This window comes from Physcomitrium patens, chromosome 22 (assembly GCF_059467195.1).
Source record: "Physcomitrium patens ecotype Gransden chromosome 22, ASM5946719v1, whole genome shotgun sequence".
NCBI classification, from domain to species: Eukaryota; Viridiplantae; Streptophyta; class Bryopsida; order Funariales; family Funariaceae; genus Physcomitrium; species Physcomitrium patens.
The window spans coordinates 14,943,095-14,970,621 of record NC_143431.1 but is presented as its reverse complement, the minus strand read 5'-3'; the positions used below and the strand labels follow the sequence as shown (position 1 = coordinate 14,970,621).

At 34.2% G+C, this 27,527-nt stretch overlaps 2 protein-coding genes across 2 annotated transcripts; both read right to left on the bottom strand.

Moving 5' to 3' along the window:
* Positions 1–14,341: 14,341 nt before the first annotated feature.
* Positions 14,342–16,828, bottom strand: LOC112275074 (cytochrome P450 98A3). The gene is made up of 2 exons (XM_024505055.3): positions 15,242–16,828; positions 14,342–15,124 (listed from the first exon to the last, which is right to left on the bottom strand). Exons 1-2 carry the CDS (start codon positions 16,232–16,234, stop codon positions 14,591–14,593), a joined length of 1,527 nt encoding a protein of 508 aa, XP_024360823.1. The 5' UTR covers positions 16,235–16,828; the 3' UTR covers positions 14,342–14,590.
* A 1,400-nt stretch (positions 16,829–18,228) lies between these two features.
* On the bottom strand, positions 18,229–20,177 carry LOC112275075 (uncharacterized). The gene is made up of 2 exons (XM_024505056.3): positions 19,394–20,177; positions 18,229–19,275 (listed from the first exon to the last, which is right to left on the bottom strand). Exons 1-2 carry the CDS (start codon positions 19,959–19,961, stop codon positions 18,833–18,835), a joined length of 1,011 nt encoding a protein of 336 aa, XP_024360824.1. The 5' UTR covers positions 19,962–20,177; the 3' UTR covers positions 18,229–18,832.
* Positions 20,178–27,527: the final 7,350 nt, after the last annotated feature.

Here is a 27,527-nt window from a genome sequence, read left to right as displayed (position 1 = left end):
ATAATAATTGGATACAAGCTAAGAAGGTCTTGTCTAAATCATAAGAAGTAAGTTGTCGAGTCTAAAGATCTCTTTAGCCTTGACTCCTATATATACTAGGTCCTAAAAAGCTTCTTGAGAAGTTTTTATGAGGCTTGGGAACAAAGAAAGCCTACAATCCTTCTTCAATAACTTCCTAAATCATCTAAAGCTTCTTAAAATCTTTCAAAATCTCCTATGATCTTCTAGAATTTTCTTAGAATCTATTAGAATCTTTTAGAACCTTCTTAGAACCTATTGAAATCTTTTGAAACCTTCTAGAATCTATAAGAATCTTCTTAGAATCTTCTTGAACCTTCTTTACTTGTATGTCCATAACACTTATTAGTGAAGTAGTAGTTTGTATAAATCATTGAATTACATGGCAATAATATCTAGCAAGAATGAGTGGACTTCAAAAGCATCCTAAGAAGTTGACCAATCTTCCACTATTTTGATCTTGTTTTACTCCATGCACATGCCTTTAGAAGACACTACTATCTCCAAAAACACAACTTTTAACTTCTAAAATTCATATTTTGATTGCTTGCAATAGAGGCGACTATTATATAGCTAACGTAGTATTTTTTTGTAGATATTGCTTATACTTATTAGAATTTTTATTATAGACCAAGATGTCATCAATGAAAACCATATACTTATCTAAAAGATTCCAAAATAATCCACTCATGTAATCCATAAAAGATGCTCAAGTATTAGTCAAGCCGAAAGATAATACACACCACCCAAAATATTCATAGCGTATACAAAATATTATCTTTTTTATATTCTCTTTAGCAATAGGAATTTGCCAATAATCACTCTAAAGGTCCAATTTGTTAAAGATGGTTGCACCTCGAAGTTGATCAAGAAGATCATCTACATATAAAAGTGGAAATATATTCTTAAAAATTTGCTTATTGAGGCTCCAACAATTAATACTAAGTTGAAGTCCATCGTATTTTTTGAATGTAAAGAATACTTTCTTGAGTGAAGCCTTTCACTAAGAGTTCATCTAATAACTTTTGTAATTCTTCAAATTCATTTGGTGCTTAGCAACAAATTGGCCAACTTATTAGTTTGGTTCCACGCACTAGTTCTATTTGAAAAGATACACCTTGATGAGGTAGCATACTATAAGGTAAGTTGATTGGAAAGACATATTGATCTTTACATATGAGTTGTTCTATCCCTTCTGGTCTTTTGATTGTCTTTTCTACCACTGATATAAGATTTGAAACTACCACATATACCGGCTATTTATGCCATATTTGCTTCTTCATAAAGGTCATTTTTACAAGTAAGGTCTTAGCTGCAAATCATTTTACTATTCTATTTGATATAAAGGCATAAAGAATCATGGTGTATCTTCTATCTTTCAAAGAAATTTTATTATTGGTAGCCAATTGACATATTTATTCTCCATGTTTAGATATGGCATACCAAAGATAATATTATATCTAAGCTTTATTACTTTAAACTTCTCCCTCAAGACATAGGTGTCACTTAATCTTAGGATTTCTTCTTCACTTGTCTTACTCAACATATTTCCTATGTCATATGTTAGGTATATATTCACTTTGTTTTAATTCCAAATTGATTAGCAATTGCCATCAAGATGTAATTTTTTTTAGAGTTGCAATCCATAAGCGCTTAACATGGTTGTCCTCTTAGTCAATCTATTAGATACATCAATCAATCTTTTTAATAATTAACTAAGGCTTTGCCATTTTTTTCTAAAAAATAGCAAATATTCCCAGCATTGGCCTTCAATGCCTTTATTAGGGAGCTCCATTTTCTTGCTTTATTTCTTCATCAAGTTGGTGGCCCTCAAGATTATGAATCCACTGTGATTTGTTGGTGCTTGAACTTTGATGTTTTGGATAGTCTTTGATTCGATGGTCTGCCTCCTAATAATAAAAGCACAATTATTTTTGCACCAATATTTGTTGTCCCTATGGTGTTAATGATTCTTACAAAGCATCAATCTCCATCGCTATTGGTTGCTATGCCATAGTATTAGCTAATAGCATAGGACTCCATGCTATAGATTGTACTCCATAATTTTTAAAATTTATAGTATTGACCTTCTCTTCAATCCTAATTGCTTCTTTAAATGTTTATAGATCCTTTAATTCCACTTCTTGTTAGACCATAGGTTTCAACCTTTGTATAAATCAATCGATCATCTTTATCTCTAAAATATTGTCAATTTAGAGATATAAGGACTGAAATCAAGAGACATAATTTTACTCTAACCTGGATTCTATAAGATTAGCTAACTAATTACATGTTAACTTCCTTTCATTGATGGATATTTACCTTAGATTATTAGAAACTAGAAATTGATTCCTAAGCTTGGTCTTAAACTCCTCCTAGTCACCAAATTTGCCTGAGCTCCATAATTTTGAACCCGATGTCACCCCCAAATGCTTGTTGCATCTCTCAAATACTTATAAGTATATGTAATTTCTTTACTAGTATTTACCTTAGATAATTAGAAATATTGTTATATACTAAAGAGACATTGGCATACATCTTCTTGCCTTAAGGTCCCTGAATATGTATTGAGCTTGCTCAATTTCAGCCTAGCAAATGTCAACTCCCTTATCTTAGGAGCTTCTATTTGTCCTTGTATTTGAGTTTCCATTTGGAATTGCTCTACTATATCTCCCATGCCGCAATTTTCTTGTTGAATTTTGCTATTATAATACCTTCTCTCTTTCTAACTAGCTTCTTAAAGTAGCTTATTGTAGACCCAAAATAATACTTGATGTTATCACAACAATTCACTTTGAATTAAATAGTAGCTATCAATACACTATCAAAGAATAGACTAACACTTTCTTTGATATCAATGAAATAGGACAAAATTCTCTAAGGTCTAAAATATTATCAAATCCATAACAATAAAGATTTTGACATAATATAAGACCAAGCAGACTAAAACAAAATTGAAAATAATTAAATGGAATAGAATATGAAAGACAAGATTGAATAAAAGAAAATAGAATCAAACAAAATCAAACAAAATTAAATAGAATGGAAAAAAAAACCAAACTTTACTAAGAGAAAGAGTCTAAAGAAATACATGATCGAATGCCCCAAATGACCTCAGCTAGTTCTATTTATACTTTGACCAACTATCTTGAAACTTCTTAGAATTTTCTTAATAATGGGCTCCACCAAGATAACCGCTTTTTTAGAGGATTTTAAAGATAGGTCCTACCATGATAATAACCTTAAGCCTTTCTAGAAGGTTCTATAGTAGATCCTATATGAATCACCATCCTAATTTCAATTCTAGAAACTTCTCAATAATGACTCCAATTACATATTTCTATGTACAAATAATACAAATATCCTATCTATGCTTTTTTCATTATTAATGAATGCACATGAAAGCTAGCCAAAAATCTTGAAATTGCATTGAAAAAGGTTATTTTTTTTAATCAATAATCAAGGAGAATTAAGAAATTTCTTGCTATAAAAAAAATAAGGTTTGATAAAGATAAAATTCTATCTTCTATACTTAATTGTGGTTTTTTTGTATTTGTGGCATTGATAAGATAAAGAATCATCAACCAGTAGATTCGACTTTAAGACTATCATTTGTTGAATTACAAGAAAAGACATTCCAATTGTTACAATTGATAATAAAATAAAAATAAATTTTTTCATAAACAACATATTCTTCTTCAAATAGATGGTGAGATATAGTGCATTTAATATTACAACTTAAGAGAAAACTCCTAATGGTTGGCAATATTATTAGAGATAGAAACCATTCTTGATAGTTTATCAAATATTTTCTTTGAAGAAAGTTATGAAAGCCTCAAAAATGATTAAACATAGGAGTGGTCTTTTTATTGGCATATAGTAATACAACTATATAATAAAAAATAAAAATATGGATGTTATTATAAAAGAATCTAGTAAAAAAATATAATAGAAAATAAAAATAAATAATAAAAAGGTAATAAAAGATTTATTCTTAATATTTTCTTTTATAGAAGGAACTTCTATTTATTTTCTAGATGCATAAATGATCCAAATCAAAGTAAATGAAACAAGAAATTTATGTAAATATATTTAGAAGAAAATTAAAAATAGGTTAAAATAAAATTTATCATAAATTACTAAAAATTGATACCTAAAGAGGACCAGTTGTCAACTTTGTTCAAAATCAAACTCCAAGGCACAAAATTATATCCATATGGCGACTCCAAGGTTCTTTTGGAAATTAAAGAATGGAATTTGAGAGCAAACTTAAAGAAAAACTTTTAAGTTTTAATTTTATATTATTTGAATTAATATTGAGATTTTAAGGAATTTTAAAAATTAGTGATGTTTTTAGTAGAATGAAGGTTTGAAAAATAAAAATATGTTTACGAATTTGAGATTTTTTTAAGTTTTGTAGCAAATTTATAAGTGTGATTGATTTCATCTTTTTTGTACTTGTTTCTAATTAAGTTATTAAAAATTATATAAAATTTGAATTGATATCAATTATTTGATCATTAGTTGTTGAGGTTTCAATCTACTATATGATTTCTTAAGAATTTGTTTAAGATTTAGAATTTAATTAGTATTTTCTTAGGATTTGGTTTAGGATTTGTCTAAGATTTAGGATTTTATAAGGATTTCAATTAGAATTTGACCTAGGATTTGATTAAGATTTAATTAGGATTTTAATTAGGATTTAATTTAGGATTTGATTTAGATTCATTAAAATTTTAGCTAAGATTAAATTAGGATTTGATTAGGATTTATTTAGATATTTTATTTTTAATATTTCTTTTGGATTATTTATTTTTTCTGTAAAAAAAATATTTTTTTAAATTTTCTTTAAGATTATTATTATTTTAAAGATTTATTTATATTTCTTTAAGATTCTTAATATTTTTCTATGAAATATATTTAGGACTTTTTGTATTTCTTTTATAACTACTTTTAAATTTATATTGAATTGGTCAAAATTTTATTAGGATTATTAAGATTTATTTAAATTTTATTGAAGATCCTATATGTCACGGACATACATATAATTACCTATATGAATAGATAAAAGTATGTAAAAGTAGGTTAATTGTGTAATATCTTCTAGAGAAGCTTCTTAGAAGCTTTATAGACGCTGCTTTGACTTTATAGGAGTCTATAGTTGACTTTTAGGTTAAAAACTTGGTCAACAAGTTAGCCATGTGCCACGCATGTTGGAAGCTTAAAGAACAAGCTAACTACGTGGTCTATCCATAGAAAACTTGCCTTGCAAGCAAAGGCATGTGGCCTAGAAAGTCAACATATATTGGAGGTCTTATAGAACATCGCCACGTGGCTTCTAGTTAGATAGTATATATAGAGGCAAGAGTGAAGCCTTCTTCACTCTTGTCAACTCCTTTCTTGCTTCTAGTCTAGTTTCAAGGGTCTCTAGTTTTCTTGTATTTTGGCAATAGCCATTCCAGTTTCTTTCTTAATATACATATTTCTATTTTGTCCTATTTCTTTTTGAGAAAAGTCTCACTTACTCTTTAGCTTTCATCGAGTTCTTGTCCCTGACAGATTGACAAGAGTACACTTACAATATCAGAGCTTTGTCTTTTCTTGATTAAGAGTGGATTACCCCTTTTTCTTGATAAGACATAAGCGCATTAGAAGTTGCGGATTACCCTCTTTTAAACTGATATTGTTCTTAGTATTTTCTTTGTTATCAATTCCTCTCTTCTATTTGTTTTGAGCGTTGTTAGACATCTTCTCTTTTCTAAGTGCTACTATGGCAGAGCTTGTTGAAATGAAGAGTGCAATGGCACAGATGCAAGAACAATTGAGGGAGTTAATGCTTGCGATGCATCAACTCAATTTACCACCACAAGGAGCAACAAGAATGGTAGGAAGTGAAGATATAGAGATGATTGGGGCTGCTTCAACATCTGCACCAAACCATGTCCCTTCTCCCAGAATGGAACACCCTTCGAGTGTTAGAGAACCGAGAGTTGCCTTGCCCGAGAAGTTTGATGGTACCAGATCCAAGTTTCGAGGATTCATCAATCAGGTCCAACTAGTGATTGAACTTCAACCCCAGAGCTATCCAACTCCAGGGTCACAAGTAAGATTCATTGGTACACTTCTTTCAGGTTCAGCATTGTCATGGTTTTCATCTTTTCTTGAACGACGAGATCCAATATTGGATAATCTGGAGGCTTTTTTGGCGGAGTTTCGATCCATGTTTGGAGAACATGATGCAATTCATGTTGCAACCAACAAGATCCGTATTTTGCGACAAGGCAATCGATCAGTAACATTATATGCTTCGCAATTTTGACAACTTGCAACTGATATCAAGTGGAATGATGCTGCACTTGTGAGTCAATTTCTCTACGGATTACAATATGAGGTAAAGAAATTGATGCTTAATTTACCTGATCCTCAAACATTGAGTCAAGCAATTGACTTTGCTGTGAAGTGCGACAATCGACTTTTTGAATTTCGATCCGAGAGTCACACAAGTGGGCCTCAACGTTACTATAATTCAATGGCAACACCGACGTCTCCTCAACACATACCTTCGGAAGTAGAGGATATGCAAATTGATGCGGTACGTTTCAAACCTCTTACTGAGCAAGAAAAGTCTTGTCGTCAACAAGAAGGATTGTGCTTATATTGTGGAGAACCTAAGCACACTGCTCAACATTGTCCAAAGAAGCGACGTAACTACAAAATGAGGAGTACGGCTGTCAAAGAAGACAGTATGTCGGAAAACGAGTACGTCCAGCTACAATAGGGACCGTGCGGCTGGAATCTTGTACAACTTCTAATAAAGGTCCTATCCTCTCCTCAAAACCATCTCCTTGTTTTATAATAGATGTGCGTTTAGGACCTAATAATTACAAAGCCTCTGCCTTGGTAGATTCAGGAGCCTCATCTTGTTTTTTAGATGAAGAATTTGCTAGATGTCATAGAATATCATTAATACAAAAAACTAAACCTGTACACGTAGAAGTCATAGATGGTCGTCCGTTGTCTTCTGGAGATGTAACTCACGAAACACTTCCTGTAGATGTAGTAATAAATGGTCATAGTAGTTGCGTAATTTTTAATATAATTAGATCTCCCTCTAATCCAGTAATTTTAGGCTTATCATGGTTAGAAAAGTATAATCCTCGAATAGATTGGATTTCTCGTAAACTTGATTTTTCTCAGAGCATTAGTAACAGTTCTATTAACCAAGTAAAAAACCATGAGTCTAGTATAGTAAAACTCACACCTATAGGTGCAAAAGCATTTATACACGCAGCAAAAGAAGGATCAACTTTTGCTATTTATGCTGCACCTATTTCTGAAAGCGTAAAGACTTCAAGTGGCATTCCAAGTCAATATCAGGATTATCAAGACGTTTTTGAGAAAAAGAATGCAGATATTCTTCCTGAGCATCGCCCATACGATTGTTCAATCGATCTCAAGGAAGGAACTCAGCCACCATTTGGACCAATTTACAGTTTATCGCAAGATGAGTTGGCTGAACTCAAGACATATATTGACGAGAATTTAGCGAAGAATTTCATACGCCATTCAAAATCTCCAGCAGGAGCTCCAATTTTATTCGTAAAGAAAAAAGATGGATCTTTACGAATGTGTGTTGACTATCGAGGAATCAACAAGATCACAATCAAGAACAGGTATCCATTACCTTTGATATCAGGACTCCTTGACCAGTTAAATCAAGCTAAGATCTATACAAAAATAGATCTAAGAGGAGCATATAATCTAGTACGGATCAAAGAAGGAGATGAATGGAAGACTGCGTTTCGAACCAGGTACGGGCATTTTGAATATAATGTCATGCCTTTTGGACTCACGAATGCACTAGCTGCTTTTCAACATCTCATGAATGATGTATTTCGTGAATTCTTAGACAATTTTGTCGTCTGCTACCTAGACGATATCCTGATTTATTCTAAGAATGTTGAAGAACATGAAATACATGTTCGTCAAGTATTACAAAAACTCAGAGATGCAGGATTGTACGCCAAGATGGAAAAGTGTGTATTTCACACTACTCAAGTTGACTTTTTAGGATACATCATTTCAAATGATGGTCTTATGATGGATTCTAAGAAAGTCCAAACAATCATGGATTGGAAGATTCCAAAGACTGTGAGAGATGTCCAATGTTTCTTGGGATTTGCCAATTACTATCGGATCTTCATCAAAGACTTCTCACGAGTTGCAGCTCCACTTACACGCTTGACTAGTAAAGATAAATTCTAATGGAATCAAGAAGCGGAAGCAGCATTTGAAGCCTTGAAGACATGGTTTGTCTCTGCACCAGTTTTATATCGTGTTGACTTTTCCAAGGCATTTTTTATGGAAACAGTCGCATCGGATTTTGCCTTGGGTGCAGTTTTATCACAAATGGGAACAGATGACAAACTTCATCCGATAGCTTTTCATTCAAGAAAATTCTCAGCAGCCGAGATCAATTATGAAATCCACGATAAAGAACTTCTTGCAATCGTGGATTCCTTTCAAGAATGGCGTCATTATCTAGAAGGTGCTTCTAGTCCAGTCACTGTGTATACAGATCACAAGAACCTCGAGTATTTCATGTCAGCACGCGTGTTGAATCGTCGTCAAGCTCGTTGGAGTATGTCTTTGTCAAGATTCGACTTCATTATCACTTATCGGCCAGGAAAACAACAAGGTTTGTCCGATGCCCTGTCTAGACATTCTTATTTTGCACCAAAAGAAGGAGATGCAGCTTTTGAGCAACAAAGAACGGTCCTCTTGAAACCGGAGCAATTTCATCTCCGAGCAGTGAAATCAACATTGACTGTTGATTCAACTTTTCTCAAGCAAATCCAGTCCAGTATGTCCTTAGACCCTCTTGTTCATGATACCGAGAATAATTCTTCCAAGTCTCATGATTCTTCTAAGTTCGAGTTCAAGAATAATCTATTATATTTTGAAGGACGCCTATATGTTCCAGAAGGAAAAGCACGTTTGCGTGTTCTTCAAGCACGTCATGACTTTCCAGCAGCAGGGCACTTTGGATATAATAAGACTCTGGAACTCATATCAAGAGATTTTTGGTGGCCACAAATGTGGAAGTCAGTCAAAGACTTTGTACAATCATGTGATATTTGTTCAAGATCAAAAATTCCTCGACATCGACCTTACGGACTTCTTCAGCCATTACCTATACCAGAACAACCATGGTCTTCTGTTTCTATGGATTTCATCACAGATCTTCCAAACTCAAGATCTTATGATTCTATATTTGTGATAGTAGATCGTTTCACCAAGATGGCACATTTTATGCCATGTACAAAATCTATCACAGGTGAAGAAACAGCTAAGCTTTTCATTGATAATATCTATCGCTATCATGGATTACCTAAAGATATCATATCGGATAGGGGAACTCAATTTGTGTCGAGATTCTGGAGGACTCTTTTCAAGATTTTAAAAGTGGACATAAAGCTATCTTCAGCTTTCCATCCTCAAACTGATGGACAAACAGAGCGCGTAAACCAAGTCTTGGAACAGTATTTAAGGTGTACCATCAACTACCAACAAGATGATTGGACAAACCTTCTGCCATTGGCAGAGTTTGCTTATAATAATACGGTACATTCTTCCACGCAACAAACACCTTTCTTTGCCAATTATGGCTATCATCCACGACTTGATACTTTTGATTTTTCAAAAGTTGATAATCCTGCAGCAGAAGATATGGCAAATCGGTTGTCAGAGTTACATGCAATAATGAAGGCGCAGTTGAAGAAAGCTCAAGAACGACAAAAGATAAATGCAAATGTATATCGTAAAGAGCAACCACAACTCAACGTGGGTGATAAGGTATGGCTACTTCGTCGCAATATCAAGACCACTCGACCTTGTGACAAATTGGACTATCGTAGGCTTGGCCCCTTTTCTGTTTCTGAACAGATCAACCCAGTTGCATATCGGTTACATCTACCGGAGTCAATGAAGATCCATCCTGTATTCCACGTGTCTCTTCTTGAACCATATAAGACAGTGGATATACAAGGAAGAAGACAAATGCCACCGCCTCCTATAGAAGTAGATAATAATGAAGAATTTGAGGTGGAAGAGATATTAGACTCAAGGCGGCGCCGAAATAAGCTGGAATATCTTGTTCATTGGTGCGGATATGATATTAGTGAGCGCACATGGGAGCCATCCAGGAATCTAGCAAATGCATCAGGTAAAGTCAAAGTTTTTCATCAACGACATCCATCAAAACCAAGATGAAAACCTCTCTTATAAAAGAGACAAGATTGAGGCAAGATAACATTCAATTTCCTATCCTTGTTTGTAACTTCTTTGCATTTTGTGACGCTAATTAGATGGAGAGCCAACAACCAGCGGATTCAACTCAAGAACCTTCGTTTGCTGACTTACCGGATGAAACATTGCGTTTGTCACAACCTTCAAGACGACGCAACCGAAATGAAGACCCTCAAGAACGACATGTTCTTCCTCGAATAGATGGTGAGATACAACGCGTTTGGTATCACGACCTTGGAAGAGATTCTCGATGTTTGGTGATATTATTGGAGATAGGAACGACTCCTGATGGTGTTTCAAATGTATTATTTGAAGGAAGTTATGAAGGCCTCAACAGTGATCAAATAATAGGGTGGTCTTCTCGCCCTGGAATGGGACACTATCGATGGCTAAGAGGACCCATCAACTATCTTCGAAGAGAACAAAGATCAGAGTATGTAGCAAATACAATTCGCCGCATATTAGATTTTCTCAATATATAATCACCGCTCCTCGTGGAACTCGTCCCTAGAAGGGGGGGTAATGTCGCGGACATACATATAATTACCTATATGAATAGATAAAAGTATGTAAAAGTAGGTTAATTGTGTAATATCTTCTAGAGAAGCTTCTTAGAAGCTTCATAGACGCTGCTTTGACTTTATAGGAGTCTATAGTTGACTTTTAGGTTAAAAACTTGGTCAACAAGTTAGCCATGTGCCACGCATGTTGGAAGCTTAAAGAACAAGCTAACTACGTGGTCTATCCATAGAAAACTTGCCTTGCAAGCAAAGGCATGTGGCCTAGAAAGTCAACATATATTGGAGGTCTTATAGAACATCGCCACGTGGCTTCTAGTTAGATAGTATATATAGAGGCAAGAGTGAAGCCCTCTTCACTCTTGTCAACTCCTTTCTTGCTTCTAGTCTAGTTTCAAGGGTCTCTAGTTTTCTTGTATTTTGGCAATAGCCATTCCAGTTTCTTTCTTAATATACATATTTCTATTTTGTCCTATTTCTTTTTGAGAAAAGTCTCACTTACTCTTTAGCTTTCATCGAGTTCTTGTCCCTGACACTATAAGACTTGATTTGATTGTTGTTGCATTTCTACTTACTTTCTATAGCTAAATATTGTGTGCATTCTCAAGCAACAACACATATAATACAACACGGTCACAGTATATGATACTATCAATGGCTGAAAGGCCCTATCAACTACCTTTGAAGGAAACAAATATTAGAGAATGTTGCAAATAAAATTTATTGCATCTAAGACTTTTTCAGCATGTGATCATTGCATCTTGTGGAACTTGTCTTTCAAAGAAAGAAGTAATGTCATGAACACCCATATTTATTCTAATAATTATTCATATAATATTGGTAGATAGAAGTAGATAAAATAAATAAATTTGATAATATCTTATAGAAAAGCTTCTTAGAAGCTTTATAAATGTCGCTTTGGCTTCATACATGTTCATAGATTATTAATAAGTTGAAAACTTGTCCAATAAATTAGCCATGTAATGCACATATTAGTGAGTTGTGATACAAGTTGGACATGTGGTATACATATAAGCTTATCTTGCAAGTTATATAAGTGTCATATGAGTAGGATACGTGTAGAAATTCTTGTAGAATGTTGCTACAAAATTCCTAGTTAAATAGTATATATAGAGGTAAGAATAAGGCCTTCATCATTTTTGATAATTTCTTTCTTAATCCTAATCTAGTTTCAAGAGTTTCTAGTCTTTTAGTCTTTAATAATAGCTATTTTAGATTCTACTCGAATATAAATATTTTTTTTTTCATTTTTTTTCATCTTTCTTTGAGAATTGTCTCATTTATTTAATTATATTCTCTGAATTCTTGTCCTTGATAGAAGAATAATAACTTCTATAATATCTTAGCTTTAATATAATTAATTCATAGTTTTGTAAAAATTAGACTTTATTAATTTTCTATATGAACAAATTTTGTTTCTTTCTAGTTTATGAATAATAAGGAGCCTTCTAAATTTTAGCCACCAAACTATAAAGGTATTATACCACCTTTTATTAAACTAGAAGTTTTTACTTATTTAGAATCCAAATTTTATAATTTTTAAGTCTAAAGAGTTGCAAAAAAAAGACCAATCTTCACTCATATCTTATAGAATTGGTTCTATAAACTAAAAAAAAAATAACTAGAATAAATCAAATCCTTTTATAAAATCTAATGATAAATTAGCATGGTTTTATTTTTCAATAAAAATAAATAAATAAATAAATAAATCTAATTAATTGAACCTATTAGACCTCTTAACATTTGTCCTAAGATTTAAGAATGGTGGCTATATCTCTACCTTTGAATCTCAAAGAATCCAAACTAAGTTCCACAATCTTCATTGATTAAAGGATCAATATCCGAAATCAAATTGTTGGCTATCAAATAAGTCTTAAAAATATTTTTTTTTGGCCAAGCTAACTTTACCATTGCATTTAAAACACATTTTCTAGTAAGAATTGACTACTCATATGTCTTAATTCATAAGAATTTGTAACAATTATGAAGATTAAAAATATGGCAATATAGATTATATTTATTTCACTCCTAAATTTCTTCTAATCTACTTCTAACTTACTTATGACACTCTTATTGACATAATTAGATTAAAAAAATAATATAACTAAGAAATGATAATAAAAATAATAAGAATTAAAACTATATCAACTAGTGATCTATTTATTATATTTACAAAGTATAAAAGTAATTTTTAAATTATTATATGAAAGTAGTAGTAAGTTGGCTTTTTACATTATATACTTATATGAAAATTATATAAATTATAGTATTTTATAAACATTGAAATGGAACATTTTCTTCTTCTTTTTTTTACATAATAATATTTGATAGTTTAAAAAAAATCTTCAAATACTATAGCCTATGCTTAGAAGATTAAAAAGAAAATTAAACTTTATAATATTATGTGTGTTTTTTATTGGATTCTTATTTGGTAATGATGTGATATTAAAATTAAGGCTTATTATAGACATATTATTTCAACTATGTGACTTTAATATCATGTAATTTGAAAACTTAAATCTACAAAAAAAAACTATTTTCTCTTAGAAATATTTTTTTATTACATTCAAAGTAAATATTGCAATACTTTAATCTTCCTTATCTTGGTTTTTGTTAAAACATATTACAAATTTAATTCTTTCTTGTTTGTGATTATTAACTTAATTTACTCAAATTTATTTTTTATTTTTACAAGTTTCACTATTGTAATTTGACATATTTTGTATTTTTTATTTTATTTTATTTTTTAATTTATATGATTTTTTCTAGGAGAATATTTAAATAGATTCAGACTTTTACTAAATTGACCTACTCATCCTAACCATCATGAAAGACAAAAATGACTTCTAATTTCATTTTTCTACTACCAGATCTGCAACCAATGAAAACTAGCCACACTCATCATAATTATTTTATTCTTAGGTGGGTTGTTTTGGTAAAAGCCTAGGTCTATTTAACATGCCTCTTTTTCTAAGTATCTAGTACTTAGTAATAATGTCCACCTTAATTTCATTCTGTTGTAAGCAGGACAATCTACCCAGTGGCAAAATTGTTTACAAGGCTTACTATTACTTGACTCATAAATCTGTAACATTGATTCTATTATTTTCATTTGAAAGGCAACTTTTAAGCTTGGATTATTTAATGCAGCGCCAAAACTTTTCAAGTTCCTTTTAATGGAGTTGACAGAATAATCAAGCCTAATTATGGAGCTTAGCTCAAGCAATTACATTGTAAAAAACCATCACGGCATATTCTACAAATAGCCGTTGGGTATCTTTGTGCAGGATCTTGTGTTTGAGGAAATTATAATGAGAAGCTAAATTAGGAAAGTTGAGATTGGGATTTAATAAAAACTCATCAACATGAACAATAAGTTTTAAAAAAAATATTCTAAAGCAATTGGCAACCATACATGTTTTTATTAAATTGTTCAAATTGTTGATGTATAAACATGCTTTCAGATAAATAACATGTTTTTGTGATAAACACTGGTAATATTCAATAAAATATGTTTTCCAATTTACATATAATTTGATTCAAATCACGCACGTGTTCCTACATGTGCTCTAACTTGATCAACCGACTGAATATTGTAATGTTTATACAAAGAAAAATCAGTTTTATGAGAAACTGGGATCGGTCACATCTTCAATGCCATCCTTTACAGTCAAAAGGGACAGAAAAAATGAAATGCGAGGTGGAGAACGAGTGCAGACGCTCCATCACGAAGGGGATGATCCGTTTTTGTACAACGCCGCACGCAGACGCGGGGTGGCCAGAACCTGCAGAGGCGCGGCCATGAAGGTCACCACGCCGGGGCGCTCCGTCATGTCGATGGCCGCAGGGGTCACGCCCGGCGGCGGAGCCCAGGAGAAGTGGTGCAGCAACCTGGCCAGCATCAGCTGCACCATGTTTAGTCCCAGTTGCGCCCCCGGACACACTCGCCGTCCCGCTCCGAACGGCAGCAGACGGTAATCGTGGCCCTTGATGTCAATGTCCTCCTCCAGAAAGCGTTCCGGGCGGAATCGCAAAGGCTCCTCCCAGACGGTAGGATCGCGTGAGATTGCATACACATTGCAGTGCACGACTGTGCCTTTCGGGACATCGTACCCGCCGATCTTCACGGTCTCTGTCGCCTTGTGCGGCAGCATCAGAGGCGTTGGCGGATGCAGTCGAAGTGCCTCCTTCGCCACCGCCTGCAAGTAGGGCAGCTGGCTGAAGTCTGCTTCCGTCACTACTCTGTCTTGACCCACCACCTGCCATTGCAGCACCAATATTCAGATTCTCGCCGTACTTCCTCGATCAGATGCGAGCGGAGTTCACATTGCTGGCCATAACAATAATAAAAATACTTATTCTGATCATTTCCTCACCTGATCCAGCTCTTGTTGTGCTTTGACTTGAACATCCGGATTGCGAACTAGCTCGGCAATGGCCCATTCCACCGAAATAGCGGTAGTATCCATGCCTGCCGTGATCATATCCCAGAGCAACCCGATGATGGTGGTCTCGCTCAAATCATACTGTTTCTGCATGGACAATAATGCGTCTACAAAGTGATGGCCAGGGCCATTCTTCTGACTCTGCAGCCGGTGCTCCTGCATGATGGCCTTGGTCAAGTTATCTCTTCTCGCACCATGCTTGGCAAATTCCTCCTCTTGCAGCGGAAACATCCACCTCAAATACGGTATGTGCTCCGACATCTTCAGCGACGCGCCTAGCTTCATTCCTTGCGATACAATCTCCTTGAATTCTACACCCTGGTTATCGATGTTCCCTTTGTCGTCCACAAACCTCTTCCCGAACACAATGCGGGTGATGTTGTTGAATGCCATTGCTGATACGTATTTCTTCAGATTCAGAGGTCTAGAATCTGCACAATCCTTGAACAAAGCTGCCACCATGGCTCCCACCTCGTCCTCTCGCACGGGTTTCAACGACTCAAGCCTCTTAAACGTGAACAATTCCAGTGTGCATACTTTCCTTACCTTCACGTAGTGTGGGCCATAGTCAGCCCAGATGAGATCCTGCCCGTTTCGGCTGAACCGTGCCGCAGCTCGGGTGAGTGGTCTAGATGACAGAGCATGGTCTCTTTCTTTCAGCATCTCTTTGGCAGCGTCCGCGGATGATACTACCACATTGAGCGTCGGCCCCATCCACACCGACAACACAGAACCGTAGGTTTGAGCCCACTCCATGAAACATTTAAAGCGCACAGGAGTAATGTGCGTGAGGTTTCCAACAACAGGTAGTGGCCGTGGTCCGGGCGGCAACTTGTGCGAGCTCCTTAAAGACTTGTACATCATAAAGAGCAGCGCTGCTACAATGGCTGCAACCGTGTAGGTGTTCTCCCACATGACTGCCATTGCGGTGGCCTTTGACTTGCTAAGACAATCAACAACAGAAGTGTACCCTTGTTTTGCAATGTGAAGCGGTTGACCCAACCATCAATGAGAGTGACATGAAAATTATGATTTTGTGCTCTACCCTACAAGCTTAATTACACAGAGATTTTGCTGCCCTAGGAAACTTTGTGTAAACTCAGAAACTTGAAATGCAGCAAAGAATGTCAGTCTCACTGAGAAAGACAATCTCGAGGAAGCTAATTTAGGAGGATTGTCAGCATTTTGGTGGCCATGCTTACCTGACAAGGGGTTTACAGAAGAGAGTGTGGCATGAGACCAAGTGCAGCTGCAGAGGGAGACATCTACAAACTCCCTACAACACGACCAGCTGAAATGCGCCCTCAGAGGAAGCCAGAAGCAAGTCCAGAAGTAGTGTAGGTGTCCTTCAACTCGAGATAGCAGCCTCATCTCATCTGCACAGGGCAAGACCGAGAAAATATCCTCGACGTGGACGAGGAAGAGAAGAGGAGAGAGTGAGCGGGGAAGCCGGAAAGAAACCCTTTCTGGTGTCTGCAACGAAAGCATTGAAAGCGACATCAATGTAGCAGGTGAGTAGGTGCAGCCCATTGAATGGGCCCTGTCACCATCTCACCACCAGCATTGACCTGGATCACACGGCAAGTGCCGAGTCTCGCCTGCTATCTCCACTGCCATAACACAATGGCCTCTCGCTGTACAGAAGTATTAACTCCCAAGGAACTCCATTAACGACTTAATATGGCTGTTTGTCTTGTCATTCCATTATTGGAATATACATTAATCAAAACATAATGAACTAAATGATTTTTTTTGTAATTTGTATGAGCACTTACATGCATTTACAATAGGTTTACATGTAAGTGCTCATACAAATTACAAAAAAAATTGGGCAATTTTATCGGACACGAAGTGTTGGATCCTGTAGGATATAGACAATTAAGCATTGTTTTGTACATTTATTTTTGTTGTGAAAGTTAATAATTCTTGGATATCATAGGATATTATTTTCTAAGTAACATTTTCACGGTAATATGTATTGTCTAAACTTTTAAGGTCATCTGCCTTGACCAGAATGATGCCTTAAGGATATCAACACAAAACATTATCGTTTCAGCGGTTTGGATTAGATATTTGATTGGCATTAGCAAAATTACCACTAAAAAATAAAAATAAATAAAAGTAATTGGTCCAAGCCTTGAGGTTGATTTGAAGAAATACTAATCAAAGTAAAATTCTGTGTTTTGATCGATTCAGTTTTCAAAAACTTCAGGTATTAAGTATTTATAAAATTTATTTTTATATTATTTTTTGTTGAGTAGAATTGTCTTTTATGTTTGCAGAAAATATTATTGTAGAAGACATGAGACAAAATATTAAAAAAATCCACAAATGGATAATGTTATTATGATTAAAAATATACATCTGTATTAACAAAATAAGATGAAATAAAAGATGCTGGAAAATGTGGTTACGATATTTCAGAGCAAAAAACAAGGTCTCAACTTGCATAACTTCATAAATTATTCACTTTAGTCTATTTTTAGGGTAAATTGGTAAGAAATTAAATTTAATATTAGTTTAGTGGACTAAATCTAAATCGAAATTCCCTTGTACTACAAGAGAAATCAGATTGGAAGCAATACAAGGTATTAATTTCTATAATAGAATTGTTTACATTGACATACATCACAAGATTAATACAATAAATTGGATCAATTGATGCATAATAAATAAAAACTTCTCATGAATATATGTATAATTATATATATATATATATATATATATATATATCCAAAGATCGGGTCTATTGATAATCAACGTACTAGATTTGGTCCTATTTTCTTTTTAAAAGATTGAATTCTTCAAAATTAATAACAGAATATTCATCTTATAATTTTTTTTTTACTATGTATATATACAAATATGAATATAAATATACTTTGCAAAGATAAGAAAAAAATATGTTAGAAAACAGGTGCAATAAGAAAAAAGTGTTGCAATTGAAAAACAGTTGTGAAACAAGTTTGAAGGATCTTAGCAAACATGAAACAAATCTGGCAACAAGTGGACACTGTCGCGATTGCAGTCGGGGACTGCGACACTGTCCACTTCCCTCCCTTCCTCCTTCCTTTCTGACAACCCCCGCACCCCCCACCTCCCTCTCTGTGTCTGTCTGTCTGTCTCTGTATGTGTGTGTGGGCGTGCGCGCGTGTGTTGGGACTTCTTCTCTATCCTAATCTAAGCCAAAGTGGGTCGCCAGGGGTCACGCATGCTCACATGCCGAGCCCTCCTCCCTCCACCCCGGTGCATGCCCGCCCTTTGCAAAGCCCCTTTGTAGTGCCTCCACCTCTCTCTCATGGCTATGAGTATCCCACAGCATCGACACAGAGAAAAAAGTAAACACACCCATTTCATGCACAGCCAAGTGACAGATTCTATTGCAGAGGCCTTCTTGACAGAGTACAATCATTTACGCCCGTAATTTATGCAACTCATTCATGGTTTTGGACATTGTCTGAATGCCGCTCCAGGCCATGGGACCCATGGACAATCTCCGCTAAACGTTATACCTGCAACACGTCAACGCAGAGCAGACAGAAGGAAGTCAAGAGCGCTGTAGTCCGCAGCTCGCATGGCGCACTCATCAGCATTGTGGTTGCACGGCGAAGAGCATGTGTCGTCGCTTTCGGGGGAATTATGGCCGCACGACGATGTAGGCCACGTTCGTGAACATGCGTCGAAATGGTGCTTAGCGCCTGCGTGAGCAAAAAATGCGATGGATTTCGCGTACTGGATGGTTGCCAAATTCTTTCGGGTTACGCAGTTCGTATAGAAAGGATCGCACTCTCCGATATGAAGCTGCATAGGTCGGAACGGCCGCCAGAAACTTTTGGTCACCGAAGGGCCAAATCCTAGATTGACACCACAACCTGGGTAGAAAGCCACCGAGCAGACGAATTTGTGGTCGGATTCTGGCCGTGAGACGTTGCTCAAGCGGTCGGTCTCAGCTACCTCCACCATGACTGATGCAACACGTTAAATTGTGAGATGTTGAGGTTGTAGCGAGAGAGCACAGACTGAAGGACTGTGATATCAAGTAGTGAAAATTATTTCGGCATTAGGGTAAAGAGAAACATGCACCTGCTTGGGCGCCGTGCGACCAACCGAGGAGGCCAATTTTCGAGCCGTCGATCTCCTGCATGGCATTGAGATAATCCCATACCGCGCGGGCATCTTGGACGCGTTCTGTGTAAGGATTGACAGCACCAGCATAACGCCCTGCATTGTCAATGCACTGATTCTGCCATTCCTCGCTGCTAGTGATGCTGGCAGGCTGGCGGGGTGTGAAGCTGTCCACAGCCAAAGCCACGATGTTACTCTCCGCCAGCTTTTTCCCCCACTTATCGATGTTGTTCTGCAAATTGGGAGTGCCATCGCGGTTGGTAGCGCCCACAACCCGCTCCGACCAAATGCCACTGCAGCCATGCATCATCACCACAGCGGGGTAATGGTTGAGGAGAGCAGCATTGTAGCCTCGCGGTTTGTAAATGACCCCCGACAACTCTCGAATGCGACTTCCATGTCCAGCAGGAAACGAGATCCTATCTGCGGTAATGATCTGCCCTCGCGTGCTCACAGATGCCACGCACACGAGAATGCCCGCCACCAACGCTGTCAGGGGCGAGGAGGATGATTTTGTCCGCGCCATGGCGTTGCACCAATTCGTCTTGATATTCCTCGTCCGCGTTCGCCCAGCACGTCGATGATCCCCACTCGCTTCGATGATTCCACATTAAATCACACGGATTCATTCTCCGAAATTAGATAGGCCGCCCCTCTGCACTATCATACACACATTCTACACGCACATGGTTCGTCCCCGGCAACGAGTGATCTCATGCGGAGTGAGCACCAAAACGCATTTCTCCACATTGTCTGCCTGCTGCAACGGCGCAAGCATATATATACGAGGAAGCATTCGGATGGGACATGTGCCGAAGGAACCGGAATTATTGATCCATTGACAATGTCCGAGCATTGAGGGAATGCACAATCGCAACGCACTGGTGAAGAATGGACCTGTAAAGTGGGACCGGGCTTAAATTCATGCCTATCCAGAGGATCTAATTACGGATGGCAGTGTCGCAGCAGGCAGCAGGCAGCAGGGCAACTAGTAAAAGCCGAGGAACACGCCAGATGGGTACGAGTGTCAAGACAGAAGACCATGCAATCCACGCTCCTGATGGTCTGTGACATGATAACAACGCATGGGAACAAGTCCCCTCGTCCTCCTCCTCCCACTGCACGACAACGCTCACCCCCACCACCAGCACCCCACTTCCCTCCCCTTCCTGACTCTCCTGGCTCTCTCTTTGTTGCACTCCTTACCCTCCCTCCCTCTCGCTTCCCCCTTCCCTTCCCTTCCCTTCCTTCCGTGAGACACTATGCTTGGCACAGCAGTAGTACAGTCTGCAGTGCTTGGATAATGTCCCACCTCAAGCTCCCCACAGTGCCTTGCCTTGCCTGTGTTGACACCAGCAGGGACCCCAACGACCCTATCCCACCAGCACTCTCACTTCCAATGCTCTCACCCTTGCCACTTTCCCAGTTTAGAGGTCAGTTTTGGTAACAATGAAGAAATTCTGTGACAGAAAGTGTTAACCAGCATCATAGAATCTCTCTGTGCTTGTGAGGTTGTATCCACTTCTAAACTTGCATAAGTTTTAAATTGTTCCATTCAAACAGAAGGCCGTAACTTTATTGCATCAAAAGTTACCATCATATACATTTTTTTGTGCACGAATCTTTTTGAACACAAGTTTGTTGGACACAATCTTTAATGACTTTTTAAAATACATTTTGTTTAAAAATAAAATCTCGTTGTAATATTTTAAATGGAGATGCTTGTCGTCACAAATAATTTGTCAATGCCCTGACTGCCCACATTTGAGACCACTCATTAATTGCAAGTAATGGAATCCTATATTTTTTTCATTGCCTGCTAAGTCAAAGCCAGACTCAGTGACAGTATCTATATATATATATATATATACATATAAACCTTCCTAGGCTTATTCTGCGAAATTGGTGACCTCATGAGAATGAGAAGTAAATTCAAATTACAAGGCACTCAAACGACTCTGCACATGACTTGGTCATGCAGCAGGTGTTTTATAAGTGATAATGGTAATAATAGTAAGCAGGTTTGTCTGTGGGCAACTCAGACACTAATTAGAAAGCTCCATCAGACCCTCGCCTTCCTTCCTTCCCACCTACCTTCCTACCTACTAACTCATTGTCTTTCCTTCTATCATTGCTACCATCACTCTCGTGCCTCAAGGGGGAGGCACTAAGGAGATGGTATTTTCTTGCCATGCTACATCACAACTGCAGGCAAGGCAGGCAGACAGTTAAGTTTTAGTTTTTATCAGCAAGAACAGGCAGTCTCAACAGCATCTCTCTCTCTCTCTCTCTCTCTCTCTCTTTTCCATCTGTGGTTAGTTGGAGAATTCACTCTGCATTCATGGGCATTTTGTTGGCATGCTACATTCCTTTCCTCTTACTTTCTTTTAATTTATTTTAATTTAATTTTTTTCCTATTTAGATAATGAGAGTTGCCATGTAGCAATATCAGCTCTTCTGTCCCTCCCAAGTGAGGCCATGAACTCCCAAGTGCGGCCATGAACCAGGTTACACCCAAAGAAAGGGAAGTTGAGGAGAAAATGCACATCAAGTGCATGTGAACATGAGTCAACCCCAAAACAAACATAATAAATAGAAATAAATAGATAATTCATTCCATCAAAAAAATTGAAATGATTATATTTATGCATTTATCAATGTGATTTTTATATTTTCTATTTTTGCATCAGCTTTGAATTTTTTTTGAACACATTTTCAATAAATCATTTTTTCAAAGAGCACATATACTAATGAAAGTTGAATTTATAACTAAATATTTGAATTAAAAAATTCACACAAAACTAATAATTTACAATGAAATTATCATTGGTACAAAATTATAAAATACATAAATTTTGATTTTTTTTAAATATTATAAATTTAAAATAATAAAAAACAAATTCACAAAAAAATCCTTTACTTAAGTGTATATGTATAATGCAAATACAATGAACAATTTTTTGAAGAAGATAATAACATTTCATTTTGTTTGATACATTTGATACTCTTTTGTCATTGATAAAACATTATTGTAACAATACTTTCATAAAGAGACTTATTTTTATTAACTTTCAATTAAATCTTCTTAGAAAATATTACAACTTGCAACCAAGTATAGTAGAGTTGGTCAGTAATAATAACAAACTTATTATTCACTATTCAAGTAATAACATTACTTATGCTATATCATTATAAGTTATGATGGATTATATTGTTTGATTAAATATAAATAATAAATATCATAGAGATATATATTGATATTAGTAATTGCTAAGATAAGAAGAATTAAGTAGAAGTAAATAAAAGTAGATAAATTTGATAATACCTTCTAAAGAAGCTGCTTAGAAGCTCAATAGATGTAGATTTAACTTTACAACAATTTAGAAGTGATTAATAGGTTAAAAACTTTGCCAATAAGTTGGCCACGTGTTGCATATGATAATCTTTTGTTTTAAAAGTTGGCCACATATCACACATATAGGCCACTTGTAGTATAAATTAGATATGTGTCTTCCAAGTTGGATACATATTGGATGATGTATAAAATGCTTCCATGTAGTTTATTAGTTAGACAATACATATATATGTAAAAATGAAATCTTCTTTATCCTTGTCAACGTCTTTCTTATTTTTAACCTTATTTTAAGAGTCTTTAGTCTTTTGGTCTATACTAATAGTCATTCTAATTTTAATTTAATAACTATTTTTGAATGCTAATATATTCTTTTTTAGTGACATAAGAATATATCAATTTTTTGATTATTTTATGATTTATGTCCTTTGTAATAAGCTATTTATTCAAGAATTAGATTTTATTATTGCACCTCTTGAATCTTATCTATTTATCATTGTTACATCAATATATAGCAAAAAGTTTATTTTCAATTGCACCAAGTAGCTATTACATTTGATTTTTTTATTGATTAAGAATTATTTTACACAAATTTATTACTATTATAAAAATCTTTAATTTTATAATTTTAATATTTTTGTTGGTCAAAAAAATCTTTATTTTTTTGATTTTTATTTAAATAACTAAATCAAAGAAGCATAGATTAAATTTAATTGATCTATTTTTAACAAAAAAATAAATTTATATATGTGGCCATTAAAAGAATTGCTATAAGTATATCAATATAGACTTTGTTTAGTTTGTAATGCATTATATCAAACTACCAACATTAACTATCATTATATATAGACTTTATTTAATTGCAATGCATTGGTATTAAAGAATTTATTGGTATTTGTTAAAAAATAATTTTAATCTAATGATAGTATCAATTTTTATGATTTAGATTATTTGTACAAAAAATATATTTTTTGGATCTTTTATCAATAACAATAATCGATGATAACCAAATTAAATATCCAAAGTTCTTAATACTTGTGAGAATCTAACAATATTACGTAATTATTTTAGAACTTAGTTTAAATATTGGTTTGATTTTATCTTTTAAAGAATCAAATAATGATTTATACATATATTTTTTATCCAATTTTAAAATATATAATTTTAAATAAAAATAATTATAATAAAAGCATATTTGTCAATAGATAGTTTAATTAAATCTATAGTTAATAATTTTTTACATCAATTTTAAATACCATCTTTTTTTAAGATATTAAATTTTTCAGATTGCCAAACTATTAGAGAATCATTTTCCAACTATAGGATTTTAGGCTTTAATTAAGTTCGTTTTGATAGTCTTTAAGATTCCTATAGCTAAAAAAAATAAAAATATAATATAAGTGAATGAAAATTCATATAATTTTTAGTTTTATATTTTTAAAATTTATTTTTAACTCCAATAGCCAATCATCTAATTTTATAGTCTTTATCTTTAATAATAGATAATTATTACATACATGCATAGCATTTAATAAGTAATTTATAGAAGAAATAACTTCTTACATATAATGTCTTTAATTGTGATCAAATGAAGGGCTTTATCATCATTATTTTAATATAAGTTGGTATTATCTATTCAAAGTTATTATACTTGGATGCAAAGATATTATCTATCCAAGGAGCATATACTTGCTATGATTAATATCTATCCAAATATTTTAATAACAAGGCATCATGGGAGCAGTAAGCAAGCATATAAAGCATTATTACAAGGCCATAAAATTTAATAGAATTTGCAATAAGATAGAAGGATACTTAAAGGTAAAAAAAAAATATTTATTCAAGAATCAAGAAGTAATACAATATGTAGTAAGTTCTACATACTATCACTATAAATCATGCTAGTATTGGATTGGAGATTGTGCAATTTTTATTGAGTAATAAAATATATATATATATATATATATATATATATATATATATATATATATATATTTAATTATCACATATATCAAATCCAATCTTATAAGATTCTATCTTGTTGTTGGATTAGAGAAAAATTGACTCAAGAAAACGCTGGGCTTCTCACTGTCACAATTTTTTTAATTAAGCTTCAAAATAAGAAAAGTCATATATATATATATATATATATATATATATATATTTTGAGCAATTACACCAAACACATAAGTTTCAAGTAACCAATAACACCTAAAATATGATAAAATCTTCTAAACCCTTGTATATCCTTATGTAGAAAATTTTCCGAACTTCAATACCTCATATCTTTCAATTGGACCGTTCAAACATACTCAAATTTACATGAAGTACTGATGTACTTCTAACAATTATTACAATAAATTTTAACTGCAAATTCATTGTGGAACTTAAGATATCACCAAAACTTTAACAGTAGCTTCAAATCCTAGTTTTTATACACCTACATGTAATTTTCTTCATATTTTGCAAACTAAGCACTCAAATACCAAAAAATTTGTATGTTTAGCTTTTTAACACAATAACCTACCTTCTTCAAGAACTTTAAGGTACAAATTTTTCTAGATACTGAAGATATGGCTCCAACCATTACTATGAACAAAATCACTTACTTACTACCTTTGATTTGGATGCGATGACTTCAATCCTCTATAACTTCTTCATCCAAAATTCAAATTCATCAAATAATATATACAAAGTATAGTTGAAAAAGTGCTCTCTCTAACCTCAATTGCTTATCTTTTGTTGCTCTCTGTAAATATATGTTATGTCCCAAAGAGTGACAATAGATATGAAATTGACACCTTAACTTTGAGTATCAATAATTCCTTCATAAAAACTCCAAATTACACAAAATTTTCACCCAATCTATATCTAAAAATCTAAAATTGATGATTCTAGCCTCCAAAGCTTGAATGACCTCAAAAAAGAAATCCTAATTTCTAATAAGGCCTCAGATAGTCTCCTTGAAGCTTCTTAAGCATGGCCTTCGACCAATAGAAATGAAGATCCCCTTTCCTTGCCTTCATCCGACCATGCCTTATTTTCATCCCTTCCAATTAGCCTCCTATTGGTTAAGATTTTCATCTTTGAATTCTAATCTCCTCTCAAGGCTTCATACTAAACATTTAGGTCTTATAATTTTTTTAAATGCTATAATCAAAATAGATAAAACTCAAAATAAAGTTTTTCATATCCACTCTCTTTAAATTAATCTATTAATCATTCTAACATACACCAAGATGTATAAACATATTATATGTTCTAACTAATTTTTACATACTATAAGCAATTATAGTATGACATCTACCTCCTCCAAACCAGCACATCCTATAGCATGTGCTAATCTTACCATCTTTGTTCTCCTCATCTTCATCTCTTTCTACATCTTCTTCTTGGTCTAGATATAATATTTCAAAATCTGAAAGATTACTTGGAATAAATTTGCCGTCTTTTCTTTTAAATGCCTTGATTTACTTTCCAAGTGTAGGTATCTTCAACATTGCACCATCTAACTCATAAAATATATATGTTTCGTTGTGTTGCATTATTGCAATTATATATGACTCAAACTATCTTCAAGAAAATTTCTCCTATGTATTATATTGATGGTCTAAAGTACCATTAAAAATCTATATTCACATATCTTCCATATTATTTGAAACTCTCAATATCCATTTTTGATTCATATCAATAGACCATTTTTTTTTGTCAAAAAATCTCTTAGATATGATTTTTTTCTCAAAATCATGAACAATCAAAGCTAAAATCATATCTTTAAGTTCTCCAAGCTTCACCTTTGTCCAAAATAAATGATAATAATCCATCTTCTCTTCTTTATCACACTCAAAGTTGTAATTATCAACATAAATAAGTACCTTTGTATCCTTGTGAACCATCTTTTTATTTGTTATTTTTCCAACCATGAATTTTTGAATTTGGATGGTTTGGGCTTCTTTTGTTAAGCCTTGTGCTCCTCTATATTCAAATTCACCTTGATTTTGGATACATGTTATAGAATAGATATTAGTTCGTTTTTGTAAGATATTGGTAAAATAGACAAATAGTCTATAGAATAGTCAGTTCAGGAAGACGGATGGTTAACTTAATTATTATAAGCGGTTAATTACAAGATTACAATTAGAATTTGAGAATAGGAAGTAAGTATATAGGAGTTGTAGAAGTTAGTTTGAAAGCTAGACTGTGATAGTAATGAGCCAGGATAAGCTTGGTGCTACTTCTTTGTTTCTTTGTTATTAAAGAATAATGGATAGTTTTTGAATACTATGAAGTGAGTATATAGAATAAATCAGAGATTGATTTATGAGTTATTGATTATGTAATTGGAGTACTGTGTGATTGAATTATATGAGAAGTTATTGGAAGATTGATTATAGATGGAAGATTATGATTGTTATTTATTGAGAGTTGTGTGTGTTTCGATAGAGGAAGTCTGTGATTATAAAAATTGTGTGAATCCAGATTATTTGGAGTGGAAGTCTTTTATTTCTGATGTTAGATGGAATTTATGTATTTAAAGCGATCTTTTAAGACAATGAGAGAGTTGGACATTTTTGTTATCAGTGATTGCAGAATACTATTAGGAAGTCAAAAATATTGTAATATTCTTTGTTGTTTTCCATGGTTTGGAATACAGTTAATTGTGTGACTATAATGTATAAGCTCATGCGGCTAGTCTTTCCTTGTGTTTGAATCCTCCTATATAGGTTTATTCTCAAAGGA

What these genes read in the sequence shown, in the direction of transcription:
- LOC112275074 (XM_024505055.3), bottom strand. Translation starts at nt 16,234, where the DNA reads ATGGCAGTCATGTGGGAGAACACCTACACGGTTGCAGCCATTGTAGCA. An exon ending in CACAACAAGAGCTGGATCAG is followed by an intron (nt 15,125 to 15,241) that starts GTGAGGAAATGA and finishes CTGCAATGGCAG; the next exon opens with GTGGTGGGTCAAGACAGAGT.
- LOC112275075 (XM_024505056.3), bottom strand. Translation starts at nt 19,961, where the DNA reads ATGGCGCGGACAAAATCATCCTCCTCGCCCCTGACAGCGTTGGTGGCG. An exon ending in GTCGCACGGCGCCCAAGCAG is followed by an intron (nt 19,276 to 19,393) that starts GTGCATGTTTCT and finishes GTGTTGCATCAG; the next exon opens with TCATGGTGGAGGTAGCTGAG.